The sequence below is a fragment of the Colias eurytheme genome, chromosome 9, assembly GCF_061535395.1.
Source record: "Colias eurytheme isolate Ceu_HAF_F1 chromosome 9, ilColEury1 Martin Lab GWU primary, whole genome shotgun sequence".
Classification (NCBI taxonomy): domain Eukaryota; kingdom Metazoa; phylum Arthropoda; class Insecta; order Lepidoptera; family Pieridae; genus Colias; species Colias eurytheme.
In genome coordinates, this window is record NC_142988.1 from 9,217,914 (window position 1) to 9,239,047 (window position 21,134).

General features: G+C 33.7%; 1 protein-coding gene across 6 annotated transcripts in view; it reads right to left on the reverse strand.

Moving 5' to 3' along the window:
- The window catches only part of Syx1A (Syntaxin 1A), a 50,738-nt gene that overhangs the window by 25,279 nt on the left and 4,325 nt on the right, over window positions 1-21,134 (reverse strand). For all 6 annotated transcript variants that reach the window (XM_090105065.1, XM_090105067.1, XM_090105063.1 and 3 more), the window contains exon 2: window positions 667-750. In XM_090105065.1, coding sequence (XP_089961191.1) covers window positions 667-750 — 84 coding nt within the window. The remainder of the gene's footprint in view (window positions 1-666; window positions 751-21,134) is intronic.

Consider the following 21,134-nt stretch of genomic DNA (forward strand, 5'->3'; position numbering starts at 1 on the left):
ATTTTTTCAAAGCTCGATCCTACGTTGAATTTAATAACAGCGGAAATTATTGCCCCTCATCTCCGTGGTGAAATGCAAAATAAAGTACGATCGACCTAGAAGAGACAATCCATGATTAGCCTAGGGTGGTATATAGTATGTACTTTGATGTTATCAAAATATTTTAAATACTGAATTATTAAACAATATTTCCCGTGATGTGTACTGAGCATGGCTCTGGGCAAAACGTGAGATAAGTCCCCACAGGCAGGAAGGTAATCGCTATTACGTCGCGGTACGTCGATAATCCGCAGTCAAACACCAATGGCACATCCTATGTAGGTACTTCAAACACAGAGGAATGAACCCTTCTGTCGAGATTTGCAGTTCATATCGGCATAAACGCATGTATAACACACGATATTAACTGTCAGATTACTAAGCGAAAAAAAAGTTTTATTTATTCATTTGTTTCATAAGAAAGCTACTATTATATTACCGATGATCAATCAAAACCAGCTATTATAGCATATTTATAGATAAAGGATGGAAATATCCGACTTGTGCCGGAACTTGCTTCACGCTGAACGCTAATATATTGTTGTTTTGTTATTGCTTACAAGGTACAATAGTACATATATCGAAGAAAGCAGGTGTGGAGAAGTAGTTGTTAAATTTAGTACCCACCTCACTGAAGAATTCATCCATGTAGCCACCTTCAACGGGGACGTTAACATCGTCTGGCCCGACATCGTCGTCATCACTTTGCGCCTACATGAAACAACAGAAAATTTATTATTAGCGATATAATATTTTGTAATTGTAATAAATTCAACAGAAACACTCACAAGTCACTATAAACGAAATTATTATTAAGGGCTTAGTCTAGTAGTGCAAACAAATGCATCCTGTCATCCTATATGTAAATAATACAAATGTACTAAGGGAAAGTTGCTCCACTTAATTTTTAAAAATTAAATCATTCGTATAATTTAATATTCGTAATAAGTACCAAAAATGACAATTTGAAACAATTTTCGTGAAAATTACACCGGGTGATTTTTTTTTATCAGTACACAAAATTTGCGAATACTTTCTATTGATATCTTCAACTTCATGTTTATATAACTGATAACTTTTACAAAGAAATTTGGACGAAATATAAAAAAAATAAGCTTTCCATACAAAATGCATAACTCTATACATTTTTTTCGACCTAAGTTTCTTAGTGAAAGTTGTTCAGTTTAACTAATAAAACGGATAAACAAATTTTGTAAGTATTTAATAAAAAAAATGTAATGTTTGTGTTAAAAAATTATAAAATAGAAAAATACGCAAATGAAAACAAAAGATATTTATTTCTGACTAGCTTCCGCCCGCGACTCCGTCCGCGCGGATGTCAGTCTTCGCGTCTTCTACAGATTTATTATATTATGTATAGTATATAGATTTATATTGATAAACCTAATAAATCTTTTGCTAGCATTCTGATGCTTTATCGGTTGCACTGGATTTATCTCTTTTTTTTCAATCGCTTGAATGATATAGGATGGGTCCTTGATGGGCATCGAATGCTGAAGTCTCGAATCAATCAATTCTGACAGTAGGCAATTTATGTAAAATCCAATAATGGTCCATCATTTTATTTTGCCTAAACGTTACATACTTTTTTATATATTCTATTTTATATATTCTATTTTTAACGAATGATTCACTCCAGTCCAAACAGCAAATAAGCAGACTTCTGCTTCTGCAACGTTTAGTTGTCCCTGAATTTGGAAAAAATAGTCATGATTCTTATCTATGACAAAAGTGTTATTTTTTGCATTGTATTTCAAATATTAAATTTTTTTTAACCGCATCTTCCGCATTCATGTCTTTTGCCGGAATTAGACATTTAACTTCTACTAGTCCCATTTTCCCTTTTTGATATGGGAGTGTATAAAGTAATTTTTTTAGATATTTCTCGTTATACTTTTAAAAAGTTATTATTGTCATTTTGCTCATTAGGTAAAGTAATTTCGATATCAGTTTTAAGTTTTTTGATACCTGCAATAATAACGTCATAATCGCCTGCACATACTTAACGATTACACCCTGTATACAATCCACCATCCACATTCATAATGTTTTCCTGTCCTCCTCTCCTTTACGCTGTTCACCGATACATTTTAAATGAGTAAATCTGCTACCACTGAAGGATGTTTCATTGTGATCAGCAAATTTTCACCACTGTTGTCGATTATTTGTTTTTCATTTTTAATCAGCAATTGGGAATCATCAGTTTTGTTTTTTGCAGATTGGTGATGTACCCTAACAATACGTCGAAAAGGGAAAGCATCAACGAATTATCGTTTTCGTCCTCTTTTTTTATTCTTCGCGTCTCTGTTACTTCTGTTTGTTTAGTTCTCAACCCCACTGAATTTTGATGATGTGATGATAATCCATTCGTTTTAATATTGGTACTTAGAGTTTTTTGGTAGTTTTGTAGTTAGACTAAACTAGAAATGGTGGACTAAATTTGTCAGCGCGTCTTTAAGATCAGAATATAAAACCAACAACCTGTATTTAAGTTACAAAATTAATAATCAAACAACATGCCGCTACGTTGAAAATGACTAGAAGAAAAAATTAAAACACCTCGGATCAATTTTGGAGTAAACATTTTCCCCGTATGGGGATTTCCCCGGATGAACTTGGGAAGTTCAAGTTCTCAATACAAGTTTATATTATATTTCGTATTTCTCAAACGAAAAATAAACATTTTTGGAACTTCAAAAAAATTATATTATAAGAAAATTTATGAGCTTACTTTAGTTTTAAAGAAATATACATCCCTTTACTGACACCCCGTAGAATAAAGAAATTGTTGCCAATCACCTTTGCAATCTATTTGGTTTCATTAACTTTATGTTCGAAGATAATTTTTTTTCTAGTAGTTACACGCGTATTTTTTTCGTTTATTTTCCATATCGAAATCAAATGTTTAAAAATACGAATATTTGCACAAAACTAAGATAAAAATAATCAATTAACAAAAATATTAAATTTAATGAAGTAGAGCAACTTTCACTTCGGTATGAAGGAAAATCGAGCGTAGAGCACACGTCAGAACGCTCCGGCCCAAGGAGCGCGACTAAAGAAATTCGCTAGGATTTTTCCTTATTATTTTAAATATTTTTTTAATATTTAAAGAATTATCAAAATTAAAAAAAAAATTTTTTTAAAGGATTAATACTCATTGGTCTTCAACCAACTCGAATAAATTAATGGAAAAAATAACTTTTAGCAGTATTTATCAATCGATTTTGTAAGGCAAAAAATGGGAAATTTAATGAATTTATAACGCTCTAATTAAGAAAATCATAAGTTTTTCGGCAATTGTATTCAGCAGTTTTTAATAACGACTATATAAGGATAATAATGCGCTGATCAGATTATGTAAATTGTAATCGGTTGCAACGTAGTGAGTGCACAAACTTAGCTCGAAATGATTTTGGGGGAAAGAGACTTATCTTGAAGGCCTGATTAAGGTAACATAAAGTAACTTTATAAATGTGAAAAAATTCACGCGCATTGCGTATATAACACTAATTGATAAACAAGAAAAAAAAATTCAGTTTATCATTTCATTAGCCGGGAAAAAATTGTCAAATAACTTGTTGAAAACGCAATTTTGCTAGACTGCAGCCTTAAAACTAAAAGCAAAACAATGGTACGCTTAGGAAACAGATATCGATTTCCTGGTGATTATGTCAACCAATCGATTTAAGCCTTTTTCTAAAGTACACCATATCTTGTTGTAAGGTTAGTTTATTTTAAGCGGTCTTTAAATTTTGTTTTAACTTTTATACCATAAAAATAATATATTAATGAATTAAAAGTATAAGAATACTCAAAATCTAACACGATAAAAAGCTTTTCAGGGAATCTTCAATCTAAAGGTTCCGCAAAGACTGATCATTGAATTACAGGCAAATTTCAAGACGAAAGAAAGCTAAGCAAGAAGGTTTTCAATCATTATAAAAAATCCCATAGACTAAAATCCTAAATATACTATAGACCGTGGATATGTAGCATACATATATGGAAGGCCATTCTGGTGGTGGACTATAGAACAATTTCACACGCAAAACTTGACATCGGATGGCTCACGTAAAGCAAAATTGAATCCACTTAGATGAGGCGAGCTAGCCATTATTCAATTTATGCGGGCAGTTCCCGTCCCCACAAAGACCCTACGATCCGGATATTGCGGGATAGGCGCTCACGTAAAGGGAAAACTTCAATGCGTGACGTAGAACGTGCAAGAGTATCAAGACTGCTCATTGAAAGGAGATATTGTGTACGTAATCTAACTTAGGTCCTTATCCTTATTTTTTCAAGTACGTCTGTCTCTGCGGTCACCTTTCTGTAAGTTTGTTTGCGCTTTCTATGTTCGTTGGTTTAGTCTATTTGGACATCCTGTGTTTATAAACAATTTATACTACAAAAAAAAAAAAGAAAAGTCTACAAAGTCATAATTTCCTAAGTCTTGTGTTTCAGTCAATGTTTACTATCAAAAATGGCTACTAAATCCTTTATCATAACCCATATAAATTTGACAAAGTAAGCTTAATTTTTATTATATTTCTTTAAATAAAAATAGCAAACTTTTTTACCAAATTTATATGAAACAACAATTAAGTAATTTATCACAATCGCTCTCCGTCACGGCGTACTATTTCGTCCCTTGGCGTGCGTAAAAAGCGAATGCAGTGCGGGCAGTCTTTGTTACAGCGAACGTTTGTATGTGGGTCACGGCAATGCCTCTCGTACCGCCATTATAGTACAACCATTTCATCTCCGGGGAATGCTCAGACACATATTCATTTACTTAATGTATTTATTTTTAGTCTAGTGATTTAAACAGATGGCGTGTAAGCGGAATATATTGTCGTCGAATTTAATATTTGCAATTTTATTTTATTTGATGGAAGAGTCGGTAACTTAATTATATTGAATTCATTTGTTTTTATGAAATTTATGCAACTCCGTTATTTTAACTTTAGAACAAAGAGAATACGGAAAGTTTTAATTAATGACTAAAGAATTTGCATTTAAGATTACCACGAAGTTTTACCTGAATATAAATCATCGATCGACTATACAATTGTAACATCTGGTTCGATTTGAGCAAGTTGTCAGTATCAATACATAATTCACGGGAAAACAAGAAAGGTTTAGCCCAAAATAATGGAGGATATAACACGCCTCAGGACAATGTCATATCAGCACATTCACTAACGGAATCAGTAAACAGGCTGCGAGCTGAATATGGAATGACATTCATAAAAATGTGACCCTATCGCTACGGAGATTGCTATCGCCTATCTACTACATGCGATGTATTGTGTATGGTGACTGATAGCTTATCGTTTTAAAGTATTCTAAATAATCCCAACGCTTCATTTGTTTTCTCTTTTTATTCTTATCTTAAGTTATGGAAAGATTTGCTTTGCAGGAAATGTCAATACAGATAGAGATAGATTCACATTTGTCTAAATTAAAAACTAATTTAAATCAAGTAAAATAACTTTAAATTTTAGGGTTACCAATTACCATGTATTATTGGTGGTAAATGTTAAAAATATGTAATAATATGACGTTTCAAAAGTGCTTCTCGAAGAAGTCTAATTCAATAAATAAATGTTTGAGTTTATTTTTGAATATCCTTATACAGTCTACCTACCTAAAAATTCAAAACGGAACGCTGGAACTTGGAGCAGTTATGTGGTTCGAATTTTATGATAAAATAGATGACGCAACCTCTTCAATTTGCCCAATAGATGACGTAAACGTTCCACCCAAATGAAATTGATAAAATATTTCAATCCCATGAGTATCATCGGAATAGTCGTTTGAATAGACGTCAGACAGATTTTATTCCCTAGGCGTTTAAAAATCAAGATGCAATCAAGAAATGCAGCAAAATGTAATTAAAATTTTAAATTTAAAATATTGATTATGAATAATTTTCCCGACGACCCTTCCTAGAATTTCATTGCATGTTCAAATTCTTTTTATAACGGCATTAGTTACTGTAAATAATTTATAATTAGGTTCATCAGGTGATCTACCATTGCGGAAAGTCAGGGCCATTAGCTACCGGTGAGTATAGCCCAAGGTAAAGAGCAATTATTGCGCAATTAGATATCATTTGACTTCATTAACAGCTTCGCAGCAAACATCCATTCATCGTTTGTCAATAACTAGCTCATCTCCTTCAATTAGTTACAATCCATCCTCTTAGTACTCGATTATTTAGTCATTAATAACGTCTTGTCCGTTACATTTTTGTTTGTTTTTAACCAAACTATATCCAACATACTACAACAGTACCTATACGATCAGGACAATACCTAATACTGATAACCGAACAAAATTTGAGTAAACTATATAGCATCATGAGTTCATTCATCTGTTCTTCTCATTAAATACCACTTACAGTAAACACTATGCACAAGACAGTTCAATATCTTATTCCAGACACGTATTTCAATCGAACAAGTTTCGCCAATCGTATTGGCTGTCGACAGGGGCGAAAACTTTAGCCCAACTAAAATATCGAGCATTGAATGACTTCCCAATTTCCCGACACTTCAAACACTCAGAACCAATTCTGGACATTAACAATTACTTGCCGACTAGGAAGCTGACGTTCTATATCTCGAGGTCAATCTATTTTGTTGAAATGTTACGATAGTATTGGCATTTGTCGTTGAACCAAGTTTCAAGTTTAATCACTCTTTTCCCGTGAAGGTGAAGTATTAAGAGGAATTACATGAGGGTATAATTTACTTTATAGTTCAATTACATGAGGTCGTAGAACAGCAACAATCGTGTGCGTGATGTGTCGCACACGAAACGGGATTGAGCATTTAAACCCGAATGTATGTTTCAATTAAACGAGGAGATTTCACGGATGTCGAATACGAAATCACAAATTGAGTGTTCCCATTTGTGTTGACATGATTAAAGCGAGCTTTATGTACATTGAACAATACGATTCGACTCCTTTACATTTGCTAATTAAATAATGTGAACAACAAGGGGTTATAAAAATACGTATTGCGTACGTAATAATTATGTACCTTAAAGTTAAAACCTACATTGATTCTATAGTGCATAAACATAAAGCAACTTCGTTCCGTGATGAAAAATCCAGAGGCTATTTTCTATGACTAGGTGCACTCATAATGAAACAACCACTTCAAAAAGAATATTTTTATACAGAATTACACAATTTACAAATAGCGATCGGGGAGCATTCGTAGTTTCCATTGTTAGAGGCACAAACGGCGGCGTTGTTACACATTTAGTTCTTCACAAATAGAGAATACGAGAGCAAAAGAAACAATACTCGATAGCGGTTCAGACAATAATGGTATTAAACGGATGTAGGTCAGTTTAAGCGCGATTTTAAAATCTTAACATAATTACATAGTCGCGACGCGTGGGAAAATATAAAAGCACCCTCAGCAAATTTAACTCGGTCAATTTATTCTTTAAAAATTTTGAAATTTCCCCGTTAATTTTAAGAAATAGGTCAGATGAGAAACAAAACAGAGGAGTCCAAGCCTTAAGTCTCGGCGAAGACAATGAATACTCCATAATACAGATTAGCTCCTTGAATGCTAAGAAAAATGCAGTATTTCAGATCACCTTTTGAGTTTTATGAAAATTGAAGGTTCGATATATTATGTAGATTGTAGGTACCTTAACAGTTATAAAAATTAGCAATTATTGATATGAACATATTTATAAATTAATTGGAAGTTGCAGAATATAACCGAACGACCCTGGGTGCAATATAAAATTCGGAGTAATGATAGACCTCGTTAGCTTAAGTAAGTACAGGTTGAGATGGCTGTTCATTAAAACATTACGCTCGTTTGCAACACTACCTACGTATTCGTATATTCGCATCTGTAGAAACAGCCAATTATATATATACTAGCGACCCGCCCCGGCTTCGCACGGGTGCAATGCTGATACTAAATACACTACAGAAAAACTGTGAACGTTGTATATAAAAACATAGCGGCCCGGCCGGCCGGTACCGCCGCAAACGCTACGTCCCGCAATTTTTAAATCTGTAATATCTTCGAAAATATTCACTTAAATCATACCGTGTAAAGGGCCATATAGATCTATATTAAATGAACAATGTATTCAAGGTATTTAATTGGTTAAGGATTAATGCTGTATTGGTTAAAATCGCTTCGAAAATTAGACATTATTTGTCGTAAAAAGTAAATGACAAAAAAAAGTTATTGTGGGTTATCCATAAGAGAATAGACATATACCATCGCGGACTTTTCTGTAGACCAATTTCAAAAAAAATTTCAATGTGTATAATACTTAGTACATTATTTTGATAAAACTCGTAGGGTTCAGCCTGCGTTTGCAATGTAAGCGGAAAAAATGTAATTTTTTACGACATCACATTAGAAAACTCAAAAATAACAGTACTTCTCCACTATTTAATGGATGTTATTATATATATATATATACTAGCGACCCGCCCCGGCTTCGCACGGGTGCAATGCTGATACTAAATACACTACAGAAAAATTGTGAACGTTGTACATAGGTATAAAAATATAGCGGCCCGCTCCGGCATCGCACGGGTATAAAATACCTACATAGCCGGGCGGCCGCAAACGCTACGTCCCGCAATTTTTAAATCTGTAATATCTTCGAAAATATTCACTTAAATCATACGGTGTAAAGGGCCATATGGATCTATATTAAATGAACAATGTATCCATGGTATTTAATTGGTTAAGGATTAATGCTGTATTGGTTAAAATCGCTTCGAAAATTAGCCATTATTTGTCGTAAAAAGTAAACGACAAAAAAAAGTTATTGTGGGTTATCCATAAGAGATAGACATATACCATCGCGGACTTTTCTGTAGACCTTTTCTATGTGTATAATACTTATTACATTATTTTGATAAAACTCGTAGGGTTCAGCCTGCGTTTGCAATGTAAGCGGAATAAATGTAATTTTTTACGACATCACATTAGAAACCTCAAAAATAACAGTACTTCTCCACTACTTAATGGATCTTATTATACATATAAACCTTCCTCTTGAATCACTCTATCTATTAAAAAAAACCGCATCAAAATCCATTGCGTAGTTTCAAAGATTTAAGCGTACAAAGGGACATAGGGACATAGGGACAGGGAAAGCGACTTTGTTTTATACTATGTAGTGATATATATATATACTAGCGGTCCGCCCCGGCTTCGCCCGTGGTACATGTTTACGTTTTCTCTACATAAGAACCATCCTCGTACTTCAAGGAATATAATAAAAAAGAATTATCGAAATCGGTTCAGCCGTTCTCGAGTTATGCGCTTACCAACACATTTTGCGATTCATTTTTATATATAAGAAGATATATATATATATATATATATATAAACCTTCCTTTTGAATCACTCTATCTATTAAAAAAAACCGCATCAAAATCCGTTGCGTAGTTTCAAAGATTTAAGCGTACAAAGGGACATAGGGACATAGGGATATAGGGACATAGGGACAGTGAAAGCGACTTTGTTTTATACTATGTAGTGATATAAATGTAGTTATGTAGGTCTATATCTGTTTGCAGTCCCATGGGTAACATTTTCAGCTTGGGATGTACCCTAAAGTCGTAACATAATAATGGTAAAATCCAAGTACAAAGCTTGCTTCTGTTGAAATAATTATGTCGCTTGTGTATTATTTATATCTACATATAACCTTGACCTTAAAAATTTGCGGGCTAAAAAAAATATTAAATAGGTAAATAATATTATAATATATTTATTTTCATTAGCAAAATATGTTGTTTATGAAAATAACCTTATTAGTAAACTGAAATATGGCAATTTCAGACATTGTGACATTTTCAAAGCCATTCATGGATTTTAATTAATGATGTTGGGTTTAGTCACATACCTATTCTATATATCACAAATTTATAATACAGTGAAAATGAATGCGACCTAGATAGGTTGGATGGTGGCGAATTTACATACATAAATAAAAAGCACTTAACCATACCAAAGTACTATAACACAAGGACAAATGTTTGGACAGTTTTATAATTTTCGAACATATTTAATTACGAAGCTTTAAAAGTGATAAATATTAAATATAAAACATTTCATGATAGCTTTATTCATTAATACCTAATACCTTTAGCTTTGTAAGCAATGGCTTGTTACACTGATTAGAGGCAAATAAATTGTTCGACGGGGTTAAGGCGCCTTGGTCCGACATTCATGTTTCTAAATCATGTTTTTTTCAGAGAAATCATCATATTTAAAATCCTCGTAAGCTCGGAACGTGGTCCGCCTCCCAAAGGATCATTATTTATGAGCCGACACAAGAACGCTCTGAATCAATATTTGGGAGCTCTAATGTTCAATAAATTATTACGATGTTTGAGATTTTGCTGAATAAGAAAAATTCCGCCATTATTTTCTTTCACTTTTTCTTGTTTTCTTCGGCTCTATTATTTACTCAGATAATTTTATATTTTCGAATACTGACAATGTGATTTCACATTGTTATAAGTCTTTCGAGATATCTCATAATTCAAGTTTATCCAGATTCTTAATACTTATACATGTATATTTTTTGCAACAGAACGCAATGAAAACATAAATGTCTTCCTACGCATTTTATATACAAATGATATTTATGTCTTTAAAATTCAAAATTAAAAACAAAAAAGAATAAAGATATTTAGTAAATTATATAGGTATTATAATTTTTTATTCTATTAATTAATTATAACCACAAAAATATGGCTTTTACAGTTCTGCCCAAAGCTTAAGTGGATGTTATTAACATCACAAACCCACATTGTCAAATGAAGGTCGATGGCCTCGTTCGACATCATAATTTAATTGACGGTCTAATCGAAGTTCAATTAAAACAAATTATCATCGAACTTTTAAAGAAGAACACAAGTATATGTACGTAATAGGATATGGACAATTATTTATTACATTACCGCTTTGTTATAGAATTCGTTGATTTAATTCATTAATTGAGTTACATTTTCTGAGGCCAGCTCGACGCCGCCGACGCGGCCGGCGATGTTTATCTCTCACGTAGGTATATGAGGTTAGTTAATTACAGGATTATTCACATGATTATATACAATTTGCTTCACGCAAGTTCAAATTATATTATCTTGAGTTCAATTACTTCTAGTGTTAAGGACAACTCGAGTCCAATAATTGTTAATACTCTACAAAAAGTATCCGAACAAAGCTGTAGTTTCGACGGTTTCATAAGTATCGTACATTCTAAGCTTTTTTGAAATTTTTACTGTTAAAGCTTCCTTTCATATATTTTCAATAGATTTTTCTCATAAAATGTTTAAAGTCAAGTTTAAACAGAAACTTTTCTATGTCCACGTATGATATTTATAGCTATTGGGAAAACATCGCAACCTATCTTGTAGGGAAGCTCAAAATTGAGCGAGATTGGGACTAAACCGTAACACAAACAGCTTATGGCAAGAAACGCGCAGTAACAAATAGGTATTGAGGACGAAACAGGTGGAACGCTGCGGCAAGAATTACATAACAACCGCTCCGTGGTTTGATATTAATTCGCAAACTGTTTGGTCTATACTCTATAGAAGCTGAAGGTTGGTACAGATTTTTATCTTGGATACAATGTTATAGCCTTTCAAGTTTATATTTGTACGTGTGTAACTACAAGACGAGTTATTAGATTTCTGATTTTCCATTTTATTAGGATTATCTCACTAAGATAACAATATTATTGTACTAATGCTATGCGATAAATCCCAGTTGCGAGCAATATTCAAATCAACTCAGATATTGCACGCCTCATAAGCGAAGCGTTGAGGTGGGTACTACTGTCACTTCGCGCAAAACATCTGATTTTTCAAACTTAAAATGTCTTTATGTATCATACATTGCACTTGTAAGATAATACATACACACACATATTAAGAAAAAACACTATTTTTAACATTCATGATATTTTTGATGTCATTTTTGTTATTTAAACTAGTTAAAAAACAGTTTAAAAAAGTTCTGTCTTGGACGTCCGTGTGTCTGTATGTGCGGAGGATTTTCTTGTTAACACGATAGCGACCGAAATACTTTACTAATCGAGTCTTTTTTTTTCTCTTACGCTTGAGTATGCTCAGGAATAGAACCCTTTCATTTTTCAGGGTCTGATTCGATGTGGTTTAATTGTTATTAAATAAACAAAAATAATAATAAATAAATAATTATTAAAAAAAATTATGAGGCGTGCACTTTTGGATTTTCCAAATTATTTCAGTTTTCTCCTTCTGTGAAATTTTAAACAAACAGGAGGTACCTATACTCTACAGTCTACAATAATGCCAAACGTTTATTCCCAGAAAAGAAGAGCAAATATAAATATATTTTATTTCGTATTCTTGGCCGATATATGAATAGAGCGAGTCGTCTGTTTGTGCGCTTATTGTTTACTAATTGATGCTAGGGTGAAAATGTACGGGCCCTTAACCTTTTGTTCTTTTAAACGTTCGCTTAATAAGAATTGTTAAAAGCACAGCCAGCGTTTAAACGCCTTTTGGCTATTTATACACTTCCGACAAGAGCCCTAATATCGTAAATTCGTAACCTCATGTTTTACTATTAATAATTGCACGCCTCTTATGCGAAGCGTTGAGGTGGGTACTACTGTCACTTCGCGCAAAACATCTGATTTTTCAAACTTAAAATGTCTTTATGTATCATACATTGCACTTGTAAGATAATACATACACACACATATTAAGAAAAAACACTATTTTTAACATTCATGATATTTTTGATGTCATTTTTGTTATTTAAACTAGTTAAAAAACAGTTTAAAAAAGTTCTGTCTTGGACGTCCGTGTGTCTGTATGTGCGGAGGATTTTCTTGTTAACACGATAGCGACCGAAATACTTTACTAATCGAGTCTTTTTTTTTCTCTTACGCTTGAGTATGCTCAGGAATAGAACCCTTTCATTTTTCAGGGTCTGATTCGATGTGGTTTAATTGTTATTAAATAAACAAAAATAATAATTAATAAATAATTATTAAAAAAAAATTATGAGGCGTGCACTTTTGGATTTTCCAAACTATTTTACTATAGCCTGTAATAACTAAACCAGTTTCATGATCGACATTACGACCGAATTTTCGCAATCAGTTGAAAAATATGTTATGTATGCGTCCGTGACCATGACTCATTCTGATTATTTATTTAAGCACATAAACAAAATAATAGATTATAATATTATGTGTAATGTGTATGACGTAGCCATTGAGCATATCAGAATGGAAAATATAATTTGCATTTTAATATTATTCAACTTAAATTTTGCATAGATGAGGAATACCAGGAACACTACTCTACATCTCTCTATTCATTAAACACCATGATTGGTATCGTTTAACGCGTCTTTTCATTTCTGCTCAACAAAGTGAAACGATCATATTATGGAGATTCGTGGGCCCGTCGCAAAGTTCCAAACAGAGGATTAAATCAATCTGAGCATTGCATAACTCGCGACAGTTTGATTTATACTGAGTCAGCATGCAACTCATTCCAAAATTGGAACTCGCAGGAAATACAAACAACGTGGCGCTTGACGCGTTTTACGTCTGACTATACATAGATTGTAGCTACAGCTAACTAAGTTGATTGGGAACCGAGCGTATTTCCGATGCGACTAACACCACATGCCACTAGTTAATATAAAATATTAATGTTAGTCCTAGAGTGAAGAATGTGAATAAATGTCTTTGTTCGCGATCGATTCTTAAATCTAGGCCTAGTAGGTATTTGTATTTGTCAGTCATAGACCGTAAAACATTATGGTAGGTCTACGTTTTAAACGCATAACCCGATACCTAATACAATTAACACAATATTAAAAATAAACTTTTATTTGTGATTTGTTATTTAAACAATACATAAATAGTCATGGTCGTTTCATAAAATAAATTTATTCAAGTGTTGCTAAAACTGGTTATCAAGTCTTAAAATTATTTAGTCCGCTATAACTTCGTCAACTTACTACGAGTAGTAGTCGATTAATACGAATAATACCAGTTTTATTTATTCATTTATTTATTCAAATGATACAAAAGCAACGATTATTTTGATAACATCGTGAATCAACGGACTCCATAATCGAATAACCTTGGCTGAAGTAGCTGAATGAGAGCTTAATTTTGGAATGCTGCCAATGTGCAATAACAATAAAAGTAACATACTAATTAATATGAAAGATTGAACATTATGATAATACTAGATTTCCGCCCGCGGCTTCGCCCGCGTTTTCAAAGGAAAACCCGCATAGTTCCCGTTCCCGTGGGATTTCCGGGATAAAACCTACCCTATGTGTTAATTCAAGTTACCCTCTATATGTGTGCTAAATTTCATTGTAATCGGTTCAGTAGTTTTTACGTGATAGAGTAATAAACATCCATACATCCTCACAAACTTTCGCCTTTATAATATAATATATTAGATATTAGAATATTAGAATATTAGAAATAGAAATATTAGAATACAATATAGTCCATTGAATGAGTCCCTCCAAGGGGGGTCTAGAGTGCATGAGTTAGTAACGTAAGATGTTTCTTCGGAAACATGTCAAGAGTCCCTAGGTAATAAACATACTAAGACCCCGGGCCACTAGGAGGAGCCCCGGAGTGGGGGGAGGGGGAAAATGGGTCCATTTTTTCATTTTTCGCTTAAATCTCAAAAACGGTACATGTTAGAGAAAAACTTTCAAGGAAAAATTGAAAGGCCATAAAATTATCTACAAGTTGTACCTGAATCATTTTTTCCTATATCCTACCGTTTCTGAGTTATACGCAGTAAAACATGATTTTGGCTCAAACAATTTCAACATCAATCGATCAAAAAATATTTCTTTCTTCCAAAAAACTCAAATGTGCAACTTGTGACCAGTACTGATAGATTGCTCTTAATTAGGTCTATAATTGGTAAAATAAACACATTCCTCCATGGAAGCCTTTAGGAGGAATCGATTGTCAAAATATTATATTAGGGCAGTTTGAGTTACTGAACTTGATCTTTTTATTTTTTTCTTCCAAAAAACTCAAAAGTGCAACTTGTGACCGGTACAGATAGATTGCTCATAATTAGGTCTATCATTGCTAAAAATACCAGATTCCACCACGGAGGCGTTTACGGGGAATTGAATTTTATCAGGGTAGTTACGATACATGAACTTTTTATTTTTTTTCTTCCAAAAAGCTCAAAAGTGCAACTTGTGACCGGTACAGATAGATTGCTCATAATTAGGTCTATCATTGATAAAAATACCAGATTCCACCATGGAGGCGTTTACGGGGAATTGAATTTTATTAGGGTAGTTAGTTAAAAAGTTCATGTATCGTAACTACCCTAATAAAATTCAATACCTCCTAAAGGCCTCCATGGTGGAATCTGGTTTTTTTATCAATGATAGACCTAATTATGAGCAATCTATCGGTACCGGTCACAAGTTGCACTTTTGAGTTTTTGTGGAAGAAAAAAAATAAAAAGTTCAAGTATCGTATCTACCCTAATAAAATTCAATTCCCCGTAAACGCCTCCATGGTGGAATCTAGTATTTTGATCAATGATAGACCTAATTATGAGCAATCTATCTGTACCGGTCACAAGTTGCACTTTTGAGTTTTTTGGAAGAAAAAAATAAAAAGATCAAGTTCAGTAACTCAAACTACCCTCATATAGTATTTTGACAATAGATTCCTCCTAAAGGCTTCCATGGAGGAATGTGTTTATTTTACCAATTATAGACCTAATTAAGAGCAATCTAACAGTATCAGTCACAAGTTGCACTTTTGAGTTTTTTGGAAGAAAAAAATAAAAAGATCAAGTTCAGTAACTCAAACTACCCTAATATAGTATTTTGAAAATCGATTCCTCCTAAAGGCTTCCATGGAGGAATGTTGTTATTTTATTAATTATAGACCTAATTAAGAGCAATCTATCAGTATCGGTCACAAGTTGCACTTTTGAGTTTTTTTGGAGAAAAAAAATAAAAAGTTCAAGTATCGTAACTACCCTAATAAAATTCAATTCCCCGTAAACGCCTCCGTGTTGGAATCTGGTATTTTTATCAATGATAGACCCAATTATGAGCAATCTATCTGTACCGGTCACAAGTTGCACTTATGAGTTTTTTGGAAGAAAAAAATAAAAAGATCAAGTTCAGTAACTCAAACTACCATAATATAATATTTTGACAATCGATTCCTCCTAAAGGCTTCCATGGAGGAATGTGTTTATTTTACCAATTATAGACCTAATTAAGAGCAATCTATCAGTACCGGTCACAAGTTGCACTTTTGAGTTTTTTGGAAGAAAGAAATATTTTTTGATCGATTGATGTGGAAATTGTTTGAGCCAAAATCATGTTTTACTGCGTATAACTCAGAAACGGTAGGATATAGGAAAAAATGATTCAGGTACAACTTGTAGATAATTTTATGGCCTTTCAACTTTTCCTTGAAAGTTTTTCTCTAACATGTACCGTTTTTGAGATTTAAGCGAAAAATGAAAAAATGGACCCATTTTCCCCCTCCCCCCACTCCGGGGCTCCTCCTAGTGGCCCGGGGTTTTAGTATGTTTATTACCTAGGGACTCTTGACATGTTTCCGAAGAAACATCTTACGTTACTAACTCACGCACTCTAGAACTTTTTATTCAATGGACTAATATTAGAATATTAGATGTAACGAAATCATTATCCCAAATCCAGAACGCAGACTTTGTACATTGATTATAGCCACTACGAAGGCTTCAAGGAACACACCACGTAAATTCCTTGAATTCTCATAATTCGAACTAATATTTCATCGGAGTCAATTAATCATCACATCAATACAAATAAGGCCAAACGTCTGTTTATACTATTTGATTTGAATTAGATTAAACCAATAATAACAATAGATAGCAACCTCTAAAACATGCAAACTTTAATCTAATTAACCCTAGACCTGCAGTAAAAAAGGAATCGATAGCCCTCTATTACACAATATAAGTAGATATAACTAACTACTAGTTACATACTTACATATTAAATTGATTTCTTCGCATGTGCATAGTCGCGTGCATTACTCTACTAACATAATCACTGATAGTACAATCAGATAAAACAAATATGGAAACAATATAAATTCAAAAACCTACGTACCTACTGTAACCGATGCCATACTTTAACACATTCGGTTAACGCTATCTAGAAGTTATACACGATATCATTTGACATATTTTGTAATAATAATATTATAAAATTATATTACGAACGTGATAAATTTTATTATTGTATTTTTATATGTATAATAATTTATACTAACACCGAAGTTTATGTTTCTGGTTATGCTCTGTTGCGAATCGTCTCTCTTGGGCCCTGCGCAGACGGCACACTTTTTGTGCGATCGAGTCTGCGGCGCACAAAAAGTCTGCATGGCGCGCAAAAAGTCGGTCGCGGATTTTTCACAGACTCAACGCACACAACGCACATCTTCGATCATTTTGTCGGCAGAGCTGTAGGGACGTAGACGCTATGGAAATCGTGTAAAGTGTGCGCCGTCTGCGTTAGCGCGCGTTGAAGCAAACGTTCAATTCTTTTCACACACTTTTGTGCGGAGCGGCGCGGTGCGGTCTGCCCGAATTACACGGATTTTTTGTGCGCCGGACTTTTTGCGCGTCGTGTGCGTTACTGCATATAATTTCATAGGTTCTATTTTCACAGACTAAAAAGTGCGTCACGGATAGTCTGTCGTCTGCGCAGGGCCTTGGGAATCGCGAATCGTTCGAATTTTATTTTACTAGCTTTCCGCCCGCGGCTTCGCCCGCTTGGTATATAATAAATTACCTTCCTCTTGAATCACTCTATCAATAAAAAAAACCGCATCAAAATCCGTTGCGTAGTTTTAAAGATTTAAGCATACATAGGGACATAGGGACAGAGAAAGCAACTTTGTTTTATACTATGTAGTGATTACTTTAGTTTGCCACTTCTTTACTCGAGTCTTATTCTCAGTAAGAATATAAAATATCTAATACAATCTAATCTAAGTAATATTTTAGAATAATCAGAATAAAAATCACTGTGATGTTATGATACATCATTGTTTACCCAGAACTTTTCCTTATCACGAGCACAGTATTACCATCCTACAGTAGTGCGACGAATGTACTTGTGCAGAGAAACGGAGGGGAACTGGCGGGGGTCGGGCGACGCAGGCCGCGTAAAGCAATCACGCTGAGATTGCTTTACCTATCGCGAAAGGACGACGCAGTCGTATTTTTTGTGTAATAATTTTATTATACATAGGTACTTACATATTCTATTATGGCGCGCACAAACTGTTCCGTTTACGGATGTAAATCTACATTGAAATCCCAGAAGGAAACAATATTTCAGAAAGATTGTATTAATTGTATCTGTTGAATTAAAATCAAAGCTATGTATATGTTGTCCTCATTATTTCCTAATCAGATTGTACATCCCAATGCGAATGCATTACTTAGTTAAATGTTATAATATACAATTAAGAACATCCAAAAATAAAGTGTCCACGTAAATAATATTTAGCAGTGCAATATCTGTAATTATATATTTATGAACAAATAATTACATCAGATTTAATAATCGCAATTATTTTGAATGTACATATGAAATATGAATAAATGATTTCATCATAATATTAATAATCACAATTGTTTTATTTCCCATTTGTTGCAACCCTAGCGTATTTTCGTGTGGCAGCGTAAGTACCTACGCTGGCGGCGGCATCGCGCGACATCAAAGGCGATTCCTTACTGTAGGAAATAATATTGTAATACTGTGTCACGAGCGTTTAGTCTGGCATAAAACTTAACGCTATTTAATATTCATAGCATATCAAGATTCGAGTGATAAAACGAACTAAACATAAATTAATACATCCATATACTTTACGAACTTTTTTCACTAAAATCAAATATTACATCAAATAGACGATACACGAGACGTGTTCTATAAATAAAGGCAGCGTAAGACGTGAATCAGCTGATGTAAATGCATATATAGAGGGGCGCATTGACAATAGCCTTTATTCAAAACGCTTCCCTAACACTTTTCAATCTTCATAATAGACTACTTGATAATAAAGGAAGATTCAATTTATAGTCTCCCCAACGCCTAGTTGCATCGACTAGGGAGTCGTTAGGGCCGGCGCCCACCGCCGGCACGGCACGGCATGGCACGGCAGAGCATCCCGCGGCGTGCAATGGCATCCCGCGGCATGCCGTGGCATCCTGCTAAAAGCCCCACTAATGCTGCATAAGTTTCAACCTTATTTCAACTAGCTAGCAATCATAATTCCTCGACCCCAAAGCAAGACACGTCATGCCGCCGCATCCCGCGGCGTGCCGCGTCATGCTGCAGCATCCTGCGATACGTCGCGGCAACGTGGCATCGAAATAAAGTAACTTGAATTCTAAACTGATTGAAATAAGATTCAAAATAACTTCATTAGTAATAAAATCCTCTGCCCTGCCATGCCACGCCGCGCCGGCAGTGGGCGCCGGCCCTTATAGGGATATCTAAAGCAGCTTTACACTGCCCCCCTAGTCAAGTGGCTTTCTGTTAGCGTAGCGTTCAATAGAATAGACTACGAATGATTTCTGATGAAATTTATCTACAGTCTACGTCAATCTCATACATTCGTAGTCTATTCTATTGAACGCTACGCTAACAGAAAGCCACTTGACTAGGGGGGCAGATGTGTACAAAAATTTTACACAACGAAAAATATACTAAGGTAATTTATTTTTCGGTGAAGTATTTCTTATTATTTACTCTGGTGATAATTTCATTTCATGATATATGCGTATGTTATGGACAATCAAATTGGAATACTCGAATTAACCATCATAATAGATTTGTAGGTAATTCCAGGTTTGCTTATAAAGTGTTTTAACTTAATTATAAAATTATTTTTATAGAGTTACAGAATTTGTTTTTCGGCATTTCAAGCATTTCACAACAGTATAGAAAATTGTGAAAAACAACGTATTAATGTAAATGAAAACACTTGAAAGAATTTAGATGCAATCAGATAAATTTGAGGGGAAAAGAAAGTTGTTTCTTAGATAACAAAATTGCGCAGGAAAAATTTCAAAAGAAAACTTTATATAACTTTATTTTGAACGCAAATCTCAAGGAAAGTGGGAATATTTTTCAAGCAAACTTTTACAACCATCAATGTGATTCTTTTGTTTTAATATTGTTACGCTTTGCGGGTTTCAATTTGCAAAACATTTTAATTATATTGAAGCAAAAACTTACGTCGAAAAAACAAGCACTAATATTTCAGTATTATATTGTGAATTGCGATATTCTGCAGATACCTTTTTTAAAATCGATCACCAAGCTGAATGTTATTTTTTGTTAGATTAAAATTAAATAGTATAAACGTGAGAAATAAATGCACTTGAACCATATTTATATTTTAACTAGCTTACCGCCCGCGGCTTCGCCCGCTTTGTCTACAACCTAATAAATTATATACTAAAACCTTCCTCTTGAATCACTAAAAAAATCTATTAACAATCTATTAAAAAAACCGCATCAAAATCTGTTGCGTAGTTTCAAAGATTTAAGCATACATAGGGACAGAGAAAGCGACTTTGTTTTATACTATTTGGTGATAGTGATAATTTTAATGTAAATTATGCATGAATTATTCATTATTTTTTAATAATTATAGATTAAATTAATAACAATATAACTTATGTAGTGTATAGATCTGTGGGTATCTTATGTGAGATTTCCCCACGCTAAGGTAGTCGCCAGAGAACAAGGTAACTATGAGCGTATTCGAAGATTATATAGTTATTAGTTATTCCACAAGGAAGTGCTGAAATTACTGTACCCAATTAAAAACAAAAAGAACGATTAAAAATATTCGTGAGCCAGCTATGACGGAGGTTCATGAGTCAACTTGACGAAGGCCGCACACCGGATGCTGGCACCGTCAACTGATAAACCGTATCAAACCACTGATGGCAATTA